Source organism: Rousettus aegyptiacus, unplaced genomic scaffold, assembly GCF_014176215.1.
Source record: "Rousettus aegyptiacus isolate mRouAeg1 unplaced genomic scaffold, mRouAeg1.p scaffold_m13_p_13, whole genome shotgun sequence".
NCBI lineage: Eukaryota > Metazoa > Chordata > Mammalia > Chiroptera > Pteropodidae > Rousettus > Rousettus aegyptiacus.
Genome location: NW_023416288.1, coordinates 27766209 through 27788459, shown reverse-complemented (window position 1 = coordinate 27788459; position 22251 = coordinate 27766209). Strand labels below are relative to the sequence as shown.

Sequence of the window (22251 nt, the reverse complement as noted above, 5' to 3'; positions counted from 1 at the left end):
GCAATGGTGGTCTGTACAATGCTTTGCATATTATTTATTTCTTGTCTTGGATAACTTGTTTAGCTAGCTCCTTTTCTGAATAGATCCGTTGGCATTATTAACTTCTCCAGAGCAGATAATATATTTTAAATACTTTTCTATCTCACAGTACTTTGACAGAGCTATTCCCTAATTGATTCTGAAGCTATATCGATTTAATGATATAAAAATCCTCAGCAAAAATATCACCAGAGGGATTGGACTCCCTTCTTATATATTGGTAGCCTACGTGTACTTAAAAAAGGTAAAATATTCCATTTAGAAAGTTCTCTGAGGGTTACTGGGAGGAAAAGCATTTTCACAATTCAGTAATTCCATTTCTGAGTATGTGCACAAAATAACTGTAAACAGGGAAAAGATATTTGTATGCTTATGTTCATAGCATTATTTAAAACAGCCAGGAGGTAGAAGCAACCCAAACATTCACTGATGACTGAATGGATAAACAAAATATGTTATATATACACAATGGAATTTCCTCTAGTCTTTAAAGGGAAGGAAATTCTGACATATACTACATGCATGAACTTTGAAGACATGGTAAACAAAATAAACCAGTTTCAAAGGAACTACTTACTGTATGACTCCACTTATATGGGGTACCTAGAGTAGCCCAATTCATAGACAGAATATAAAGTAGAGATTGCCAGGATCTGAAGGGGGAGGGGAGTGGGCAGTTACTATGTAACAGGTGTAGATTTTCAGTTTGGGAAGATGAAAGAGTTGTGGAAGTGGATGATGACAACTGTGGAATAATGTCAGTGTACTTAATGACAGTGAATTATATACACTTAAAAATGGTTATAGTGTTTTCTGGTACATATGTTTTCCCACAGTAAAAATTTTATCAGTTTTACCTGAGGCCCCACAGCTTTGGGGGTGGGGGGGACAGAGGAACCAACTTTTTAAAAAGTTGGTAACATAAATCATCTTTTACATGGAAGATCAGTATGTTTGCTTAAACTATCTTTACCTGTTTTAGAGCCACAGTCTTCTTCAAATGATTATGACCATCTAACTCGGCTTTGTTTTTTCATGTGCTTTACACATTCAGTAATCCTAAGTGGCTACATTCGGCAATCACTGGCAAGAATGGGAGCTGGGCAAAGAACAGAAAAAGCTCTAAGGCAAAAACAGAACTTTCTCCAGGGCCTCACAAATGAGGCAGACTTCAAAGTTCAAGTAAAGTCAGCTCAACTTATTAAAAAGCCCTTTGTCAAGTTTTGACCTCATCTACCTGTAAAACACAGAATCTGAAAGTAAGCAAAAGTGGTTTTGCCCTCCAAATGATATCAAAGTCCATTCTTTGACATATATTTTAACAGGCAACTAACTCCTTTAAGCCTTTATTTGAAAACGAAATTCCAAAGCTGATTTTCCTGAGAGTAGATGAGAAGAAGCCTGTCTCAGGGCAAGAGTGTCTGATTGTCTCCTGTTCTAATGTCTCGAGAGGTTATTTCAATGACTACAATTGCCAGGTTGTGATCTGATATTCCAGAAAAAAAATCCAACATCAAGAGCTCTGTTTTCTTTTCTCTCTCTCCCTCCTTGGGGTGGGGTGGAGGGCATTGTTGGTTGTTTCCTTAAAAGGGTTCAGAAAACATTCACTAACAACACATTTTGTAATTGCACTTAGCATAGAGAACCAGGGGTAAAAACTGCCAGCCCCAAACATAACCAAGTGTGGAACAACTTTATACAAATCCTCACTCATCCAGAAACCTCCAAGAAAACTTGGTCGGTAACTTTAACGTCATCACTAATAAAACAATCAACATGTGAATGAATGACTACCTTTGTATAATCGCCATGCCTGACAGTGTTCTTGCCTGTGAAATATACTATGTAAAAATGTGATTCTAACTTTTCAGTACCAGCTAAAAAGTAGTTTCATATATTTATTCAGTGTATTTTCAAAAGAATGAATAAATTTTAACAGGGTTAAAAAATATTTAAGAAAATTATAGGAGGAGGTTTTTGGTTTAACGAAACTAAGAACTAAAAGCCACACTCTGGTTGCTTTTCCTTCTCTGAAAGGCTGTGTTCAGCTGCATATTACTTAGGTTGAACACAGAGAACTGGTTTTCATACCAATCTCATGGCTGCTTAGAAAACAGAGTATCTGGGATGAATTTATGCCACATGTGCTCAGATTTTAGAAATTACAGTCTAACAGTTTTCCTTTGGATTAGCATCTTATTCTCTACCTAAAATTTTACCTTTACCATCAAGGCTGACTGGGCAAATGTTCTAAGAAATCTTCCTCTACGTGGAACATGTAAACAGGGAATAAGAGAAATGTATAAAAGTTACAAAGCTCCTTTTCTAAATAAATGCTAGGTTTAGGGGCGGGGGTGGGAGGGCACGGAGCTCCAGGATTTTGAATTTGCCTTACAGCCATTTGTTGTAATTCAAGGACAGATTCTGATCTGAAACTCACCCTCCTCCGAGGCTGTGTTTGTGGCAGTATTTCTGCGCCCACAGGCAGTGGTCCTCCTGGAATTCCGGGATCAGCCCGACTTCCCCAGGCTCATCAACAGCCATTTGAGATTCAGGATAGACCCATTCAGAGGCTCTTCTAGCAGGCTGTTAAAATACACGTCGAATGGGAGCTATATCTCTCTTCACCCAGACATAAAGATCTGAGAGACCTCCCAGAAGAGACTGGATAATCTATCACCTTTAGATCTGCCTGAGGGAACAGAAAGCTTAGATTAATCTGACAAGGCTGCTCTTGGTACTTAAGAGTATATTATTTCTTGAGTGGCTAACCACCAGCAATTACCCACTCTTATAATTCTATAATTTATGGCCCTAAAGGTGCAAGCATGCTTCCCAGGCCCTGCTTTGTAATTAGGTAGACCCAAATTAAGGCCACTGCAATTAGAGCACAAACCAAGGCTACAGGTTGGTTATCTCTGAAATAGCCATTTCCACATATAATCCTTTGTACCAAGGAAAATATTATATTAGAAGATTCCAGAAACTCATGTGAAGTTCAAAATGTCACAAAGCAAACAAGGAACAAAGCAAATAAAATGCCTTAAAGGAAGAGAGAGTTTGAAAGTCTCACTTCCTTCATGCATCACTTACAATCTCATTTTATAGTATAAGTAGGAACTTTGTTTGGGTTGTCCAAAACTCAATATGGCACTTAAAGATACCAAAATAAACAGCTCCCTGGCCCCTCCCCCCCCCCCCCCAAGAATATTCCTCTTGGGAATATCCTTTTGAGCTGATTATTTTTGAAAAACAGCAGACAAAGGAGCTCTGAAAACAGAGCCGGTTACCCTTTTATAAAGGAAATTAACAGTAATAAAGGAAATCTCCATTTGTGGGGTGTCTCTTCTGCATCAGAAAGATGACACTAAAGCACAAAATATTCTTATCAACTGGAGAAGTCACTAACAACTCTGCCTAACAAACGCTTTCATTCACTTCCTGGTAACGCCCATAACTGGTGGGCAAGCGCGCGCGCGCACACACACACACCTCTCTTTTGTCTTCAGCAAAAAATGGTACCTAAGATGGCTTGAGCCATCTTGGAAAGTTATTTAATCTTTCCAGGATCTCCTATGTATGTACACATGAGGTATACAAGTGAATAAACTTGTTTGTCTCTTGTTAATCTGTCTTCTATTACACGGGGTCTCAGCGAAGAACTCAGAAGACTAGATGGAAAATGATATTCCTCCCCTACAACATTACAGGAATTGCATCATTCAGTTTTCTTGAAAGATTGGCCAGTCTTTCAGTCATGGAAATCTGTCTCTGTCTGTCTATCTGTCTGTCTGTCTGTCTCTCTCTCTCTTTCTCACACACACACACACACACACAAACACCCCTCTAAAGTTCTACTGATCAACCATTTACCATCTTTCTTAGTCTAAAACCCATCAAGACAATTACAAATAAAATGCCATATACTACATACAATACGAGAAATTGGCAATTTTCGATAACAAGAAGAACTTATTTATTTTTCCCAAATAAATATGAATGACTTCTCTTTTACAAAACAATTCTCACTATGGAAAACATATTAAACACTGAAACATTTAAGAAAGGATTTTGAATGATTACCAGTAGACATTAGTGTTGGAAATTCACTTCTATGGCTGGATTATACACTAAAATAGCAACACTCGGCTTTAGGTTAAAGAGAATCCAAAGCATAAAAAAAAGAATTCTGCTTCACTTAATTCATGTATCAATTCTTCCATTACTTTCTTTTAATTCAAACACTTATACACAAAGAAAAGTTTTCATCCTTTAATTTTTTAACATAATATACAGAACCACAATACTATTTTAATTTCAAATGGGAGGTCACATTCAAATATGCTTGGATTTGACAAGTTGCTGTTACAATACTGAGAAATTTCATGAAAAAAATTATTTAACAATTTGTAAGATAACCAAATATCTTTTTGCTACGTGGGCCAATGCATTAATAGTAACTTGTTTAAAAACACAGTCTTTTGGACTTCAAATTATTATAAAAGAATATCAAGATTATATATACTTTCTGAATTTCTCAAAGTGATTCCATTTTGAAGGCCGAAGGCAAATGCCACACATTAGCACATTCATGAGACCATTTCCTTTGCACTTACCTGTAAGAATCGAAAACTAAACCACACTTTCCTAAGGACATAGCTATTTCTAGAATACATTAGTATAATCATAAAAGACTACTAGAACTAAATTATCACTTTTATGTTAACAATTTTCACCACAATACATACTTCCTAAAAAAGACAGAGAAATGTGAGAATCTGGATTTCCCATTCCGAACTTAACATAATAGAATCTTATATTGACTGGCTTTCATCAACTTGAACTCTTTTTTCCAGTAGGAACTATCTACACAGCACAATGCTACATCCAATTCATCATTCCAGTGAGATGTATGTTTAGATTCACGATATAATCAACACAATAGTGCCATACAAAGTTTTTTTGCAGGTAAAAATGCTAAGAAAGGCCACAGTGGACAGTGCCAGACACTGAGAATACAGCAGATTAAAGGTACCACTGAGGTTCAGAGAAGAGCACAAGTTTCCATTTTTTTTCAGCAATGGAAAAAGAAAAACATTTAGAGAAACATAAGAGTAAAAATATATAATTCCACTGTCGATAATATAATTTTTCAGATACTGTTTCCTTAAACAGGCAAATCAGCGTTAACTTAAAGTTAGCTGTGAACAAGGTCAGAATACGAAAAATTCTCCTTGTTATCTTCTCAAAGGAATGCACTGGGATTAGCGCGAGGATCTTTCTGGTTCCTGTATCTATAGGTCAGCCAAACACCCAGGATCTGGAATGAAAGGAAAAAAAAGAAGAAAGAAGTGACAGTTGTGTATATTTATTCGGTTTATCAAAAAAATTAATCTGGAACCTCTGAGGCACTTTGCATGATTTATTCTAAGAGAAATACTTTTTTTTTTTTTAATGTAGTCAGTAAACCAATGACAGGTCCTAAGAAAAATTAATATGACTATTGTAGTAGGCTGAATAATGGACCTCCAAGGATGTCCAGATCATCATCCCCAGAACCTGCAGATACGTCACCTTACAAGGTAAGAGGAACTTTAGATGTGATTGAGTTAAAGACCTTGCGATAGGGAGATTATCTGGGTGGGCTCAGTGATAAAATCATGAAGGTCCTTATATGAGGGAGGCAGGAGGACAAAATCAGAGATACGGAGAAACGGTGATGTGATGACAGAAGCAGCAGGAAGCAGAGTCATGGAGAGAAGATGCCACACTGCTGGCTTTGAAGATGAAGAACGGGGCCACAAGCCGAGCTGCGCAGGCAGCCTCCAGAAGCTGGGAAAGGCGAGGGAACAAGTGGGGTCTCCCCTAGAGCCTACAGAAGACTCCTTTTTAAGCTTCTGAACTCCAGAAGTGTAAGAATAAATTTGAGGCTGCTACTACATTTATGTTAGAGCAGCAATAGGAAATTAACATGAACAGTGAATTGTCAGAATAGCTAACGTATCGCATATTTTGATAATTCAGAAACAAACTGGGCTCAGCAACAACCAAGTAAATTTTCCAACATAAATCATAATTATGTATAACTCCTCTCCAAGGGCAGTGGCTGGGTATGGAGCTATAATTTCCAAAAATAAGTTGTTATTGTACCATGTACCACACCAGGTTCACTAAAGAGTTTAACAAAATAACCTGCTTTTTAAAATTAAAAAAATGTGTTCATTATGTTCCTGTTATCTCAAAGTTGATTTATTTAAAATAATCAACAATTTTTCTAAAAAGATACAAAACTTTAATGGAACAAAAAGAATTCCAAATTATATTTCCCACTTTAGATCTGTTCCAACATTAAATCTAAATTGTGTTTATTTGACTTCATAACTACTCATTAACCTCTTAAACTTCTAGAGAATTATGGTAAGTCCCAAATTTTCTCCATTTACCACAATAATAATCACTGAGTTAATGTATGACTAGCAATGTTTATAGCTAAAACACATGAGGCTTATGGAACTATGGTTTGTGAACCGAATCAAGGAAAAATAAGCCTAATTTATGAAAGTAGAAATTCTGGTTTGGAGTCTATGTAATGGGAAAAAGGGATTTACTTAAACACAGAAAGAGTATTCTGTGATAGACTCTGTCCTAAGCATTTTAGCAATTCATACAATCCTCCCAACAACCCTACATTCTCTTTGTTTTACCAGTAAGGGAACTGGAAACTGAGGCACAGAGAGGTTAAATAACTGGGTAATAGTCACACAAGTCACGAGTGGTAGAACTGGGCTTAAACCTGGAGTCCATGCTCTTAATCACGTTTGTGGTTTTATGAGAGAATCTGATGTGTTACTGGCCATTCTCGGAGTAACACTTCACCTAGCATTTCAGCTATGCTGGTTATTACAATACTGAAATTCTCACATACACACACACACACACACCCCATTGTCAAAGAGCTACTTCTGTGACACCCCCCAACCCGCCCAAGCATCATTTCCCTGACCCTGCCTTGGAAATGCTAGCATCAGGGAGCTTCTGGTTAGAATTTCTGAGGTTGTTAAATACCTCGGTTATCACCCGCGGACATATGTCAATAGTGTAAGTTAGAGCTTTACGCTTTGTTAGGGGAAACAAAGCACATTGGTAAATTAAATACTTATAATCCAGAGCCACATTTAACCAGAATTTAACCAGAATTTCATTCCTCCAATTCAGCTGTAAGTGACAATACAGGACAATCCCTTCTTTTGCCCCGCTACTGAACCCCTATCTCCTCCCTCGCTCTCAGGAAGCATGGAAGGGAGACCACACCCAAAACACGAAGAAAAGATCAAAGTCCGATAATTACTGGATTTTAAGTTTACAAAGGCTCTCAAGATTTAAAATTTTTCAAGAGTAATTCTGATTAGCCCTGATCATGAATCCTGCTCATTCTAGAACCTATGCCCTGTATGCAGGTCTCCAAAGTACAGTTGATAATATAGAACTATATATGTAGAGTATGTAATAAGTCTGTACTCATTCTATTAAATATAGAAAGGCAGAAGGAACATTCCAAAATATAAATGCTGATTATTTCTGAGTAGGTCATCTTACTCAGCAGATACATTTAATATTTCATCTTCATAATTTTCTGTATTTTCTAGTTTTTACAAAGAATATGTACTAGTTGTCATAACTTTTTTCAGATTCTAAATCAATGTTACTTTGACGGCTGAAATTTATTTTTAGGGGTTAACAGTTCAAATCAAATCTTTTTGTTTCACCTATGATAGGAAATCATCAGCTAGTTAATCTCATCCCTTCAAACTCTGAAAATCTGTGATTCTGTGAAATACTGAATAAAATAAAAAATTTTTAAGTGAGAGAGCCTATAAAATAGAAATTATGCAGGAAATATCAGGCTAGATAATTATTAAAATCTCTAAGTTTCAAAGCAGCATGGATATAAAATATAGAACACGATTCCTTGAAAGAACAGTTTAGCAATCTAAGACCTGAGAGTTATATTCTTAAAGAATTCGTATTAACAAAACAAAACACTAGGGGAAGAGAGGCACAGGCAGAGCTCAGAGGATTTTCGGGGCAGTGAAGATACTCTGTACGATAGTATAATGATGAATTTGTGTCATTGCACATTTGTGCAAACTCACAGGATGTGTAGCAAGAGTGAACCCTGACGTAAACTATGGACTTTGGGTGATTTGGCATGTCAGTGTAGGTTCATCAACTGTAACAAATGTACCTCTCTGGTGAGTAATGGTGATAATGGAGGCGGCTATGCATATACAGGGCAAGGGCTTATGGGAAACCTCTGTACCCTTCTCTCGGTTTTGCTATGAACCTATAACTGCTGTTAAAAAAAAAAGTAATTAAAAAAGTATGGATGGATGTATATATACATATATACATACATACATACATATACATATAGCCATAACTGAAGGCTGGTAAGTGATCTGGTATAAGAAGAAATGGAGTTGCTCAAAAGAAAAAATTCTTAAAATAGTTTCCAGATATATACAGGCAGAAGAAGCATGCCAAAAAAGAAACCATGAGGCAAAATTCTGATAACTGTTGAATTTGGCTAATGACATGTATGGAGATTGCTCATTCTAGTTTTCCACTACATATGTTTTTAAGTTCTCATGACAAAAATTCATATTTGTTTTTTTCTCAAAGAAAGAAAGGAAGAATGTACAGAATTGTTTTCAAACTATATATAAATTTTCTTGAGTCAATGCCAAAACCAACCCACAGGACAGCTCTTTCCTGAGAAAGAGTATAATGAAAAAATGCTCAGAGTAGGAAGAAATGTTAGAGAAAACTTCTTTTAAAAAGTGAATATTAAGCTTGGTCTTTATCTCCACTTTGTTAATAAGAGCCAAGTGTGAATTTTTCATTCTTGAAGGGAAAAAAAAAATAAATAACTTAATTAGAATAAGAATATAACATACACACAGGTATGTATATATCATGTGCTATATACTAATCATACCTTATATATGTTAGGTATACATTATTTACACAAATACACACATTATATACATGTTACACACACACAATCAAAACAAGGGTCTAATGTATAAACATGGTGACTATAGTTAATAACACTACTGAAAGTATAACTGAAACTTACTAACTTGAATGTTTTCACCAAAATAATAATAATAATGGTAAATACATGAGGTTGTAATTAACTTTCACAATGTATATATAAATCAAATCATCATGATGTACAAATATCTTACAATTTTGTCAATTATACCTTGACAAAACGAAAAAAAGAAAACCCATCTCTATCGATCTGTCAAACGATAGATAGATAGATAGATAGATAGATAGATAGATAGATAGATAGATAGATAGATGGATGTTGAAATAAATTTCTAGGCCCAAGATGGAGCTGCTCCTGTCCAGGGTGCCATGTCAGCAAATCAAAACTTTCGTGTCCCTATAAATGCTCCACTTAACCAGAAACACAGTAAAGTCAGTGAGCCAGTCCTCAAATACTAATCCAACTCTTGGCCTTCTCACTCCAAACAAGGCTGACTATGTGGCCCCCACCAATAAGATATTTCCTGTTTTTCTCTTCTTTGTTTTTCATTCCTTATTCTATAAAAGCTTCTTACCTTCTGCCTCATTTTGCAGTTTTCTGAGACTGTCTACTTCATGATATGTTAAAGTCTGTATCACCTAAACTGTCTTCTTTAATCATTTTTGAACATAAATAATCAAAATGGGAGAGGCCTTTCTAAGCATAAAAATCAACTCGATAAACCATAGAGGAAAAAAAAAATACATTTAACTACATGAAAACTAAAATCTTCTAAAATTTTATTTAAAAGTCGTTAAAAAGTTAAATGCCAAAGAAATTGAAAGCAAAACAAAGAAGCCACATAAAGTGAGGAATGAGAGGAATAGGGAGACAGGGAAAGAAAAGAGGAAATAATGGGGGGCAGGGAGGGACTTCAACATTCTCATGGCCCTGGGGTCCTAAGACCACCCCCTCTCATGAACCCCAGCACTGAGCCTACTTCCCACAAACCTTCCAGGCCCTGAGTCTCATTGTGGTATTCTTACACGAAATTCCCCTTTTGTTCATACGCTGTTTTGAGTCTGTTACATGAAAGACAAAAGTGTGCGACTCACAAAAGAAGAAATGAAAATGGTCCAAACATATAAAAATATTGTCAAGTTCATCAGTTACATTTTCAAAAGCACAAATAGGATTATAATACTGTTTTCACCTAGCACACTGGCAAAAAAAAGTTTTAAATAAAAATATGTAGATTAGTAGTTGCATAAAAATTTGGCAGAATATCCCCAAAAGGAAAGTTAACAATATTTATCACACTCTTTTAAAATGTCCATATACTGAATGTGTCATATTTTACTTCCAGAGATATAATCTAAGGGAAAAATTAGAGAATAGATTTTAAAATTATATACAAGGAAGTTGACCATGGAATTATTTATTATAGTGACATATTGAAAGGAAAATTAAAAGTCCAAGAGATTAAATAAACAAATTAAATTTCAACCATACAAAACACCTAGGATTTTTCTGATTTAATAGCATTATTCAATGCATGCTATTCTATTATTGTTTAAAATAGAAGTGTGACCCGAGCAACTACCATGACAATCAGCAGGGTCCCATCATCTTTTTTTAATGAGGCATGATATGGTGATTGATACATCAATAATTTACTAATGGCTACAAAATTACAGTTACCACTTACACAGCACCCGCCATATACCAAGTAATATTCTAAGTATTATGAGTTTTACATATACTGACTCCTTTAAACACTACTCTATGAAATAGGGGCTTTCCAATACTATGCCTGTTTTTACAATGAGGAAACAGAAACAGAAAGGTTAAGTAACTTGCCCAAGTTCATACAATTAAGCAGTGGAACTAGGTTTCCAAGACAGACAATGTATTCCTTAACTACTTGCTCCAGTCTAATATACCCAAATTTAGCCAGCTCATTATTAAAGAGCACAAGCTAGCCCAAAGGTTTGCTGTTATAAACCATAAACATTATTATGTATTAATTTTACATAGTTATACAAGTATCACCTATCACCATCAAATAAAGCGCTTCAAGGATAATTTATAAGCTAAAGAAAAAAATTTTAATTTTGATACATATCGCCAACTCGAATGCATCAAAAAATGTCCATGGTTATTGAGTTTAATAAAGACACTGAGAAAGGAATTAGCATTCCTTGAAAATTAACAAACAATATGAGTGTGGTTTTGCTTCCAGATACATATTATATATAAATGTACTAATATAATATATTAATATGGTATATAAAAATTAATAATAGTGGTACCTACAAGTTTTAGAAGGCTAGGAACAAAGAAGAATAAGGGAGGGGTTGGGAAGCAATTTTTTAAAGTGTACCTTTAAATATATCTTACTATATACTAACATCTATATTAAACAATGTGAATGTCCTACCTATCCCAAAGTCAAATTTAAAATTGTAATTTATCACACAACTCAAGAAACAGATTCAGAGACCCTAGAGATATCCAGTCTAACCTCTTCATGTCTTTTGTTCGTTACATTTTACATCATATAATGACCAAGCATTTCACCCTATATAAAGTTAATGCTAGATCTGTGAGGTCTTCTGACTTCAAGCCAGGGATCCTCTTTTACAATACCAGTTTTCAATGAAAATATCCATCAGTACATTCTGAAAGTTGAACGGCAAACAGAGGTAAAAAGTCATGCCCTCCTGTCATAAAAAAACAGGAACCCTATGACGACGGAGGGAAGATACTGAGCTATTTGCACCTACCTCTGTAAAACTGAAGAAGAGACCAATGCCGCCGACAAATCTCAAAACCTCCCCAGCATATTTTCCTATTATTGGAGCACACGGTGAACATGAGTGGCCGCTTTTCATACAGCTCTGTATCAATTAGAGAAAAGAAATTTGTTTCAAAGTACATTTATAAAGAGCAGATAAAAACTGCACTCATATAAAAATTAGTATCTGGAGTACTGTACCCAACTGGGGGCCTTGGTTCTTTAGTAGTGTCTAAAATTCTAAGATGGCTCTCGCTCTCGGGATTTCCACCCCACCGACCACACCCTGAATAATCACCCCCTTCAGGGCAGATGGGATTTCTAAATACTATGGAGAGTCACTCGCATGTTTACACTGCCTCACATAAAACACCATCTTAACAGAAAGGAGAGATTATCTTGCTGACTTTGATGCTGCCTCACTGTGAGATAGCTGCATAATTCGAACCTGAGAACAGCCTCTAGGGGCTGAGAGACACACAGCAAGAAAACAAGATTTCTGTCCTACAACCACCAGAAGCTGAATTCTGCCAAGAGCCACTGAGGAACCAAAGTCGCCAATGAGATTATAGCACTAGCCAACACCTTAATTTCATCCTGGTGAGAGACTGAGCAAAGGATCCAGTTAAGCCATACCCAGACTCCTGACCCATGGAAACTGAGTGAATAAATGGGTATTGTTGCAAGCTACTAAATTTGTGATAATGTATTACGCAGCAAAATTAATAATCTATTATATCGAAAACTAATAATCTCACAAAAAAAGGCTTCATTGAGGGGTTATCTAGCCCATGGCTCAGAGACGGGGTAACAGGAGTTTCCCCAGAACAGTAACACACATGAACTTCTTAGGAGAGCCAAGCTCCAAGTCCAGCCTCATATAGGATTGGGCTGGAATCTGGAGGTCAGGAGCCTGGCCTGAGACAAAAGGATGGTTTTAACTGGTCCATCACTAGCTCAGCTCCCGGAGAGAAAGAGCAAGAAGTTATGATGGGGATGTTTAGGTTTAGTTAGTTAAGAAGCCCAATTTCATATAGACCCCACTCTCCTCCTACCACCCTGACATGTCTCAAAACAGATATTTAGACATCTCCTCTGAATTTCTAAGGCTGTTTTGCTGGAATTTCTCTTTCACAACGTGGTTCTAAGAGGAGTTGAATAGGGGGGAATTAAGGACATAGAACTGAAAGCATCTGTGTCTGGCAGGACCCTGGAATGTTCAGTACTCTCAGAAGTGGATCTTTGAGGACAAATGACACAGTGCTGTACATGGAATATAATTTGGGCATATGTAAAGCATTTCAAAAATACAAGTTCTGCATCAGAAAGTCCATTTCTTCCATGTTCATCAATATTACTTTGTACATGATACATCTCCAAAAAAATATTTTATACTTTGCACTTACAGCCAGACAGGTATCATTCGGGTTAAAACTTCGGAACCCACAGCAGTTTAAGTTTCTCTGGATGTCATTACGAGCACTTGCTGTGTTGTTCCAACCAACTTCCAGAAGCTGACCCTAGAAAATGCATTTAATATGTACATTAAAATGTGTCATCCCACACAAAACGTACAGATCTACAGCCTGCAACTTCTAATACTGAGTGTATCTAAAACAAATACTCTTTACAAGACCATTAAAACTTTTCAAAGGGTTATATCTCAATTGCAACAAAAATTAAGGAACTATTTCTATCCAACAATGAAAAAAATCTTACATTTTAAATGCAATTTAAAGGAAGCACTTGGTTGCAAGGCATCCTCCTCAGAGTGTAACAAGAAATTTTTTCCATTGCCCTAAGAGTGAGACCCATATTGTTCTATAAATTATAGAGTTTGGAGAGTAATTGCTAAAATAGAACCACAGACATTCTGGAGTAAATGTTTCATTGTATAATGGTGAGAAAAGACTGGGTGAACATCTGTTAGCAGTAGCACTTTTTACCTGGTGCAGGCAAAATCCTACTTAAGAGATATAAAAACATAGCAACAGTTTTAGGGCTTTAGTCAGCCCCACTAATGCGATCAGAAACAAAAGATTTTAGCTAGGTAGTGTGAAATGGCATTCTATGCAAGAAGAAATTATTTCCAGTCCAATCATTTCTCCCTCTTTTTTCCCTCGCATACTATGTTGCATAATGAAGTACAAGGAAGAAGTCTTTGCTTACCTGTTGCTCCTTGTTCAGGGCTAAACAAGCACATGATACCGATAACTGAACAATAAATACAAGTAAGAGAATGATCATGTACTGAGAATTAAAGTTAAGGTTATTTCCTGACACTCTTAAAATAACATAAAACAGAGGTACTGACAACTTTAGAATGCACTAGAAAGAATTAACCCAGAAAACAGAACCAAAGGCACTTAGAGAAAGTTCAAAAAGAATACACATATTTTTATTTCGATAATACACTGTAGCTATAAGTTCATGTAGGAAAATACTGACAATAATGATCACTATTTAACTAAAAGGTGATCTATTAGAATTTCATTTAAGTTAAAATAAAAATTCTTACTTATATAAAATAGGAACCTAGTACAGATAAACATTTAGATCACTGTGAAATTGTCAACCAAATATCAACAGCTTGGAAAGGGCCAAGAGGTCACTGAATCAGTCAATGTAACTGAATTTGCAATACGTTAACAGGACTATATTAAACTTGCAAAATACATTCTTCACGATGTGAAAAGCAGAGGGTGGGAATACATAAAACACAGAATAATTTCACCTTAAGAAATATTTCTAATGTTCATTGAACAAATACACATAGGGCTTGCTAGGAGTTTCTGTTGGACAATTTCGTAATGATAATTTAAAATTAGATGTAGTTATTAAATATTAATCAAAATAAGTAAGAACGAACCCAACTGGAGTAAAAATCCCCCTTTTTTTAAAAAAAAGGATACAAAGAAAAGCAACACTTGATGATGTTTTATAGCTCCGATCAGCCCCACTAACGCAATCAGGAACAAGAAGATGCCCACTGCAATGACCACGCCGACCACTCGGAGACTGGAAATCAGCCCGAAGCCAATGCCCCACGCAGCAATTCCAATTAGCAACAGACTAACCAACTGCAAAAATAACCAAAAAAGAGAGGAGAGAGGAGGGAAAAGGTCAGTTTGGTATAATAATGTCAACATATTTTTCAGGCAGTCAGTATCTTATGATGATTGCTAATACTCAATACTAGAATACACACAAGATCCCAGAAGGCAGTATTATTTTAACGAATTATATTAATTTTCATTCATGCTTTTAAAAAAACTGATGATAACCTATAAAATTATTATGGAGCCTGAGAGGTCATCTGGTTTACCAAGCCTAAATGATTTCTATTTAAGCTTCTGAAATAATAGCATATACAAACCTTCAAGATGCCAACAGATCTCAGTCCAAGATATTGATTTCTTCACGTGAAAATCACTTTCCTTTCCTTCAAACTCCAGCTGGACTGTAATGTCAGTGATGCCTTCCTAGTCACCAACAAACTAAATTAATCTGTCCCTTCTCTGTGCAACTGGAGAGCAAGGACTCCATCGGTTCACCCATTTCCCCAGAACCTATCATAGAACCTGGCCATTGGGAACAGACAAACATTTCTCACAGGGTTGTTGCTGAAATAAATTGCTTTAGATGTCATTATCTATTCTAGTAAATTTCATATACAGCCGACCCTTAAAAATCATGGGTTTGAACAGTGTGGGTCTATTTACATGTGGATTTTTTTCAATTACTTACAGTATTGTAAATGTAGTTGTTCTTCCTTATTGTTTTCTTAATAACATTCTCTTTTCTCTAGCTTACTTTATTGTAAGAATACAGTATATAATATGTATATGAAATACGTGTTAATCAACTGTCTTTGGTAAAGCTTCTGGCCAACAGTAGGATATTAGTAGTTAGGTTTGGGGGTATCAAAAGGATACACAGATTTTTGACTGTGCGGGGGGATCATCACCTCTAATCCCCACGTTGTTCGAGGGTCAACTATAGAGAGAGACCATTAAAATTTCTGGAATGAAAAGAGTATAAGAGATTTTAGCTAGAGTAAAATGGCATACTGAACAAGAAGAAATTATTTGATATCCAATAATGTTATGTATATACTTATGAAACAAACCAAGCAAAGAAGAACACATGCCTCAAAAATCAACCATTACCTGTAAAACTCAAGAGTTATTTCTTTGAAATAGCACAAGTAAATAGCATGCCATGTAAAGATTACAATTAACTGATAGAAGATAGAGCTAAAATGGGTATGTAGGAGGGATGGGGGTGGGGGGACAGGAAGGAGACAGGATCTGCAACTCAATGGAGGGTCAACCATTTCCTGGAGTAAGGTGACCATGTAATATCTAGCTGGGAGGAATCACAATATACAAGACGTACTTTGTAGCACCATTTCAAGGCTTAACGAAAACTACTTCAAAATATCAAATCGCCACTCGCTCAAATGGATATTTTTATGCTCAAATGTGCAGTTTTTTATACATGTAATCATAGTTTATTTGACATGAATTTTAAATGTCTTGGTATTTAAAACTCCATACAACACATAGGGATATGAGTCAAACTGAGCATGAAACTGCAGCATGACAGAACCAAGTTATGGATTTGGTATTCTCCATTCAAATTAATACACAGAAAGTTTTATTTTCTGAGGGGGGAAAGGGAAAAAAATTCTCACAAAATTTTCTACCAAGAAATATGCACAGTCCCTCTCATTTTCTTAACTGCTTCTTATCAATAGGTCCATTGGCTTCTGCCTCATTTTTATCTCATTCACAATCTTCTCACAACTTCAAACAACCTTGGAATGGGAATAAGTCCTCTACTCCATGACAAGTGAGTTTATTTCTAACTTTGTGGTACCCGAATTGTACACGAATGAGGTGTACAAGTCAGAAGCCTGAGGAGGTGTAAAGAAAGAAGGGCGAGATGATGGAGGAACAGGCCTCACCTCAGTCAGGCGACAGGGCTATGTTTAGCTTAGCATCCTCACCTCGGCGTGGTACCAAACACTGAAGATGGTCTACACTTCCTACGCATCACAGTGACTTGCTGTTTGCCAGGGTTCTCCAGAGAAACAGAACCAATAGAATACATACTTAGAGAAAGAGAGATTTATTTTAAAAAACTGGCCCATGCAACTGTGGGGGATAGCAAGTCTGAAATTTGTAGGGCAGGTGGCCGTTGGACAAGTCAGGAACCACTAACTGTTTTAGAAAGCTGTCTGATATTTTACCACCTATCAAATCCCTACCAAGTAGTTACAGTGACTTATTCGGGGATCCTGTCGGCGCCCTCGTGGCAAACCACACCCACTGTGCACAAAAGCAGCATTTCGGCAAAATGAGAAACTGTTCTCCACTCTCTCAGCCACCAAGTTACAGGTTCATTAATAATGAGAATCTTTTACCCTTTGAAAAATAATATCTACAACTAAAAGAGGGCACTTTATTACTTCTACAAGGAAGTTTCGGGTCTCAGACTAGGGATTATGCTATTATTAACAATATTATCTAAAACATTCACAAGTATCTCTGCTCTGATTTACTTTTCCCCTAGGTAGGGGAAGAAAGAAGCAACACCCTTTTACATAACTGTCAACAGTACTGCTCACTGAATTCACTCTGCTGAGTCTCTAATACAGTTTTCAGTCGATCCCCATCACTAATACCAGGTACCTCTTCTCCCAAAACACTGAAGACAGTACCGGTTTCCTATTGCCGCTTTAAGAAGTTACCACAAGCTTAATGGCTTAAAACAACAAAGATTTACTCTCTTGTAATTCTGGAGGTTAGAAGTCCATCATGGGTCTCATTAGGCTGATCTCATGGTGTCAGGAAGGTTGCATTACTTCTAGAAGCTCTGGGGGAGAATCCATTTCTTTGCCTTTTCCAACTTCTAGAAGCTACTTGCATGCCTTGGCCTGAAGACGCCTCTTCCATCTTCAAAGCCAGTGCTGTAGCATCTTAAAATCTCTCAGACTACTACTTCCCAAAGCAGATCTCTTTCTCTGAGTGAACTCTCCTGCATCCTCCTTACCAGGAATTTTGTGATAATACAGGTCTCCCCCAGGTGATTGAGAATAATTGGCACATCTCAATATGTATAATTTAATCACATCTTCAAAGTCCCTTTCACTATGTGAGGTAACGTATTCACAGGTAACCAAGGATTGGATGTGCACTTTTGTGGGGCAGGGGCCTTATTCAGCTACCCACAGAAGATTCTGGGAACATGGGCAACTGAGTTACCACAGACTCCTTCCTGCCACAAACACTTTAAAATATTGAAAAAGGCTGTAATAGTTTATTTAAATAAATAGCTGAGCACAGAGAAACTATGCAAAACTCCCACATGCTAGGAAGGAAGGGAGAATTGAAAGTCAGAACTAAAAGCATACAACTGGTGCTATGGGGTGGGGGGCGGGGCAAGAGAGGGTGGGAAAGAGTTCCCGGATCAGAAAAATCCCTTCGCGGGGAAGTACTTCAGTTTTATGCCAGGCAGAATTGGGAAGTGGAACTGAGCCTTGCATAGCTAAGACCTCCAGAAAGCTGTATTTTCAGTGTAATGGGTTATAGAAAAAGTACATCGCCACACCCAGAAAGACAGCAAAGATGTTTTGAGTCTCTACAAAAAGCACTGTGCAAGAAATAGAAACACCAAGCCTAACATGACTATGTCCAGAGTTTGAAACTGTACACTACCCAGGAATGCAGCAATCTTCAAGTCAAGCAATTTGGATAAAAGCTGATGACAGGCAGTGATGGCATTAGATTCATAAAAGCAAATCCAAAATGACTCGAAAGGAACATTTCCAGATCCCAGCCTTCACACCATTTTCAAAGAAAAAATAAAAACTCTGTAGTCAATCAAAAATCACAAAACACATAAGAAAAAAAAATCGACCACAAAAGATGCAAAAAAAGATACAGCAAAATAAAATTAGCACTCCCAAGAACTTCAGGTAATAAAATTAACTGAATGAGACTAAAATTAATGTTTCAAGTCACTAAAACGGAAAAAAATACAAAAAAACCATATTTTAAAATGCAGACTTGAAAAAAGGCTAAACAGAGCAGAAGAAAACAAAAAAAAAAACCCTTTAATTCCTTTTTTTAGGATTCAATTTGTAGTAGGCCCCCAAAATATAAGGTATGTATAAATCAATCTAACAGTAGTATCACAAAATCTTCAGGGAGAAAACTGAAATGAATTGAAGAACACAAAATAAAGACCTAAATTAAATGAAATGATACACATGTTCACAGGTGGGAATACTCATTATAATAAAGCATCAATTAACCTCCAATTTAGCCTACAAATTAAATTTCTAGTCAAAGTCTCAATAAAGTTTTGGGTGGAACTTTAAACAATGATCCATTAATTCACATGGAGGAGTAAATGTCACCAAAGAGCACTCTCAAGGTCAAAGGCCTGTGTCCGCTGCACTTTCACCACCACCGTGGACAAGAAATGCTTCTGGCAACGAATCAACCTTTGTCAGTGGCTGCATCTGCCTCAAACTGTCTGTCATGCTTTCACCATGCTCTGCAAAATCTGAGTCTGACTCTACATCTTTTGAATGCGCTTTGTTTTTAACATTAGTAAATTAAATATATAAAAAAGTAAAAGGACTAAAAAAGTTAAAAATCATCCAAACGCATATCAGAACTTATTGTAATGGTTCAGTAATTAAATCCCAATAACTGACACAGATCTAAATAAGCCAAAAGTGCAAGCTTGGAAAGAGATGAAATTTTAAATCAGTAGAGAAAGAGTGGGCTTTAATTAACAGCCCTGTGACCATTACCTTCTCATTCTGAAAAAGGATGGTAGCAGTCCCTACCTCACGCCATAGACTTAAACACTAAATACAGAAAGTTAAACTTAACTTTTAGGAAAAAATACAGAAAACTGTTTTGACTTGTTGTTAAAGAAGAATTTCTTAAACAAAAACCTCAAAAGGCACAAACAATATTCTAATATGGCACTTACTGTTCAAGGAATCATCTCGACAACCCTAAGAGGCAGAGAGTGCTATTGCTTCCATTTTCCAGATAAGAAAGTTATGCACAGAGACATTAAGTAACTTGACCAAGGTTACACGGCAAGGAAGAGGACTGGGATACCAATCCGGGCTGTCTGGCTGCAGATTCTATGTTCTTACCTACCACACTATACCTCGCATTAAAAAATTTTCAATTCTGTACAATAAAAACCACCAGACAAATGTAGGATAGGCATAGGCCTAGAAGATATTTCCAGCACACACATATGCTAAAGAACACCTACGAATCAATTTAAACAGACAAAAAGCACACTGAAAAGTAGTCAAAGGACATTTAAGGCAATTCACTGAAAAATCCAAAAGGCCAATCAACACACGAAAGATGTTAGATCTCATTATGTATCAGGACAATAAAAATTAGAACAATAAAATACCATCTCACATGTACTTGACTGGCAATAATTAAGGCTGATGGCATCAAGAGTGTAGAAAATCTAGACATGACATTCTAGTAGAAGTGTAAATTGTTGTAGCCACTTTACAGAAAAATTTGACAGCACCTAGAAAAATCAAAGATACATATCCCTTACTAAACCAGCAATTTGTTTCTCGGTTGATACCCAAGAGAATTACCACATCCCTAATTAGACATGTATTAAGCTTTTGCTGCAGCCTTTGTACTCGTAAAAAATTGAAAACAACCTCAAATATCATGACTAGGGGATTCATAAACTGGTGAATTCCACACAGTAGAATACGAATGATTTTGATCTATTTCTATTAAGTTGATAAACTTCAAATACAAGAGAAATAAAACTGTACAAATATTGATAAAACATATCATTTATATAAATTTTACAACACGAAAAACAATACTGTATATTCCTTATGGTTGATTAATAGGTCAAATTGCTATAAAATAAACATGCATGGAAACGACAAATGTTGATTGTAGGATAATGACTATTTTCAAGAGGGCAAAAATAGGGAAGGAGATGGAAAGTGGGCCTTTAACTCAACTTCTTAAAAAGAAACATGGCAAAACACTGGCATCTGTGAAATCAGGCTGTTAGGTTCACAAGAATCTACCCTATTATTTTCTGTGCATATGAAATATTTCCTGACTAAAACTAACCTTGAAAATGTAACAGCCCTTTTCTTCCTAGGGCACTAATTCTAAATTCTTCCACTTTGCTTTCCTCTGTAAATTGGTCCAACTCTTCTCATCCAAACTTTCTTTTCACTATTCCTCAAAATAGCTATTTAAATCAAGATCTCATTTGTATCTCAAATATTTCACATTATTCTTATCTGTGTATTTTCAAGTACTGCTCACATTGTCTTCTATAATTTGCAACCATTTAAGGAAAAGAAGGCTTTCACATGAGTGTGGTATATGTCTGAAGTCAGTAGGCAATAATTTGTTGAATCTCCACTTATTTATAACAGAAAGCAAAGTTCTAGGTCCATCACACCCAGGTACTCCTAAGTGTGAAACAAAACACCACCCACGGCCCCTTTCTCATACCCAACTCCCAAGCACACACATTCATACAAATATACATTCTCATCTGTAAAGTAGAAGATAGATTTAATTGTCTGATACAAAACAAATTTTTAATTACTACAACAGTGAAACTGTTCAAACATAAACTTACCTGAGCTAATCAATTTTCTGATAACTCCCCAAAATATATCAGGTTTTTTAAATTAAAAAATTGAATATAACATGTTTTCTTATGTTCTTGCGTGTGACTGGTGTTTCTAACACATTATAACAACCTCCCACAAGTAGTCATAATTCACTTTTTAAATTAAAAATAATACCTGAAAGTTTATGATATGCCTCTAAATAGATTTATCAGTGTTTCTTTAACTTTTACTAAAAAGGAACCTTTAAAGATAATAATGAAACTATTTCTGAGTAGTGATAATTATGTTATGGTTGGTTTGTAATTTTGAAGAGAATGGGATTATGATGAAGAGAATGGGATTATTAACTAGAAATCTAAAAATTCTAGATTTCAATAGAATTCTGTATAATTTAAAAGCCTTTGTCACTAGAACATGGTAGACAAAGGAACTTCAAGAATCTTTTGTTCAATAATAACAGTGTGCTTATGAGACCAATTGTAATAGAAAGTAAATTTAGACCTATGACAAATAGTTTCCTTCCTTTGAGACAGAATTTTGATAAAAACAGATTATGGATCTGTTAACTCGTTGATAGCAATGTTTTTATGAGCAGGAAGTGCCAACCTTTCCTGTTTGCTCTTTACAACAAAGAAAAGCGAATCATATAAAAAGAGGTTTTATCTTGTTTTGTTTTCTGCTGTTGCACTGTATTTTTTT

The 22251-nt window shown here is 36.0% G+C and overlaps 1 protein-coding gene across 1 annotated transcript in view; it reads right to left on the bottom strand.

The window, feature by feature from the left end:
- Positions 1-3991: 3991 nt before the first annotated feature.
- The window catches only part of TSPAN13 (tetraspanin 13), a 30290-nt gene continuing 12030 nt past the window's right edge, over positions 3992-22251 (bottom strand). The window contains exons 2-6 of the mRNA XM_016139465.2: positions 14786-14953; positions 14043-14123; positions 13280-13393; positions 11863-11976; positions 3992-5359 (exon numbers count right to left, since the gene is read on the bottom strand). Of these exons, the coding sequence (XP_015994951.1) occupies positions 5285-5359; positions 11863-11976; positions 13280-13393; positions 14043-14123; positions 14786-14953 (552 nt within the window). The 3' untranslated portion in view covers positions 3992-5284. The remainder of the gene's footprint in view (positions 5360-11862; positions 11977-13279; positions 13394-14042; positions 14124-14785; positions 14954-22251) is intronic.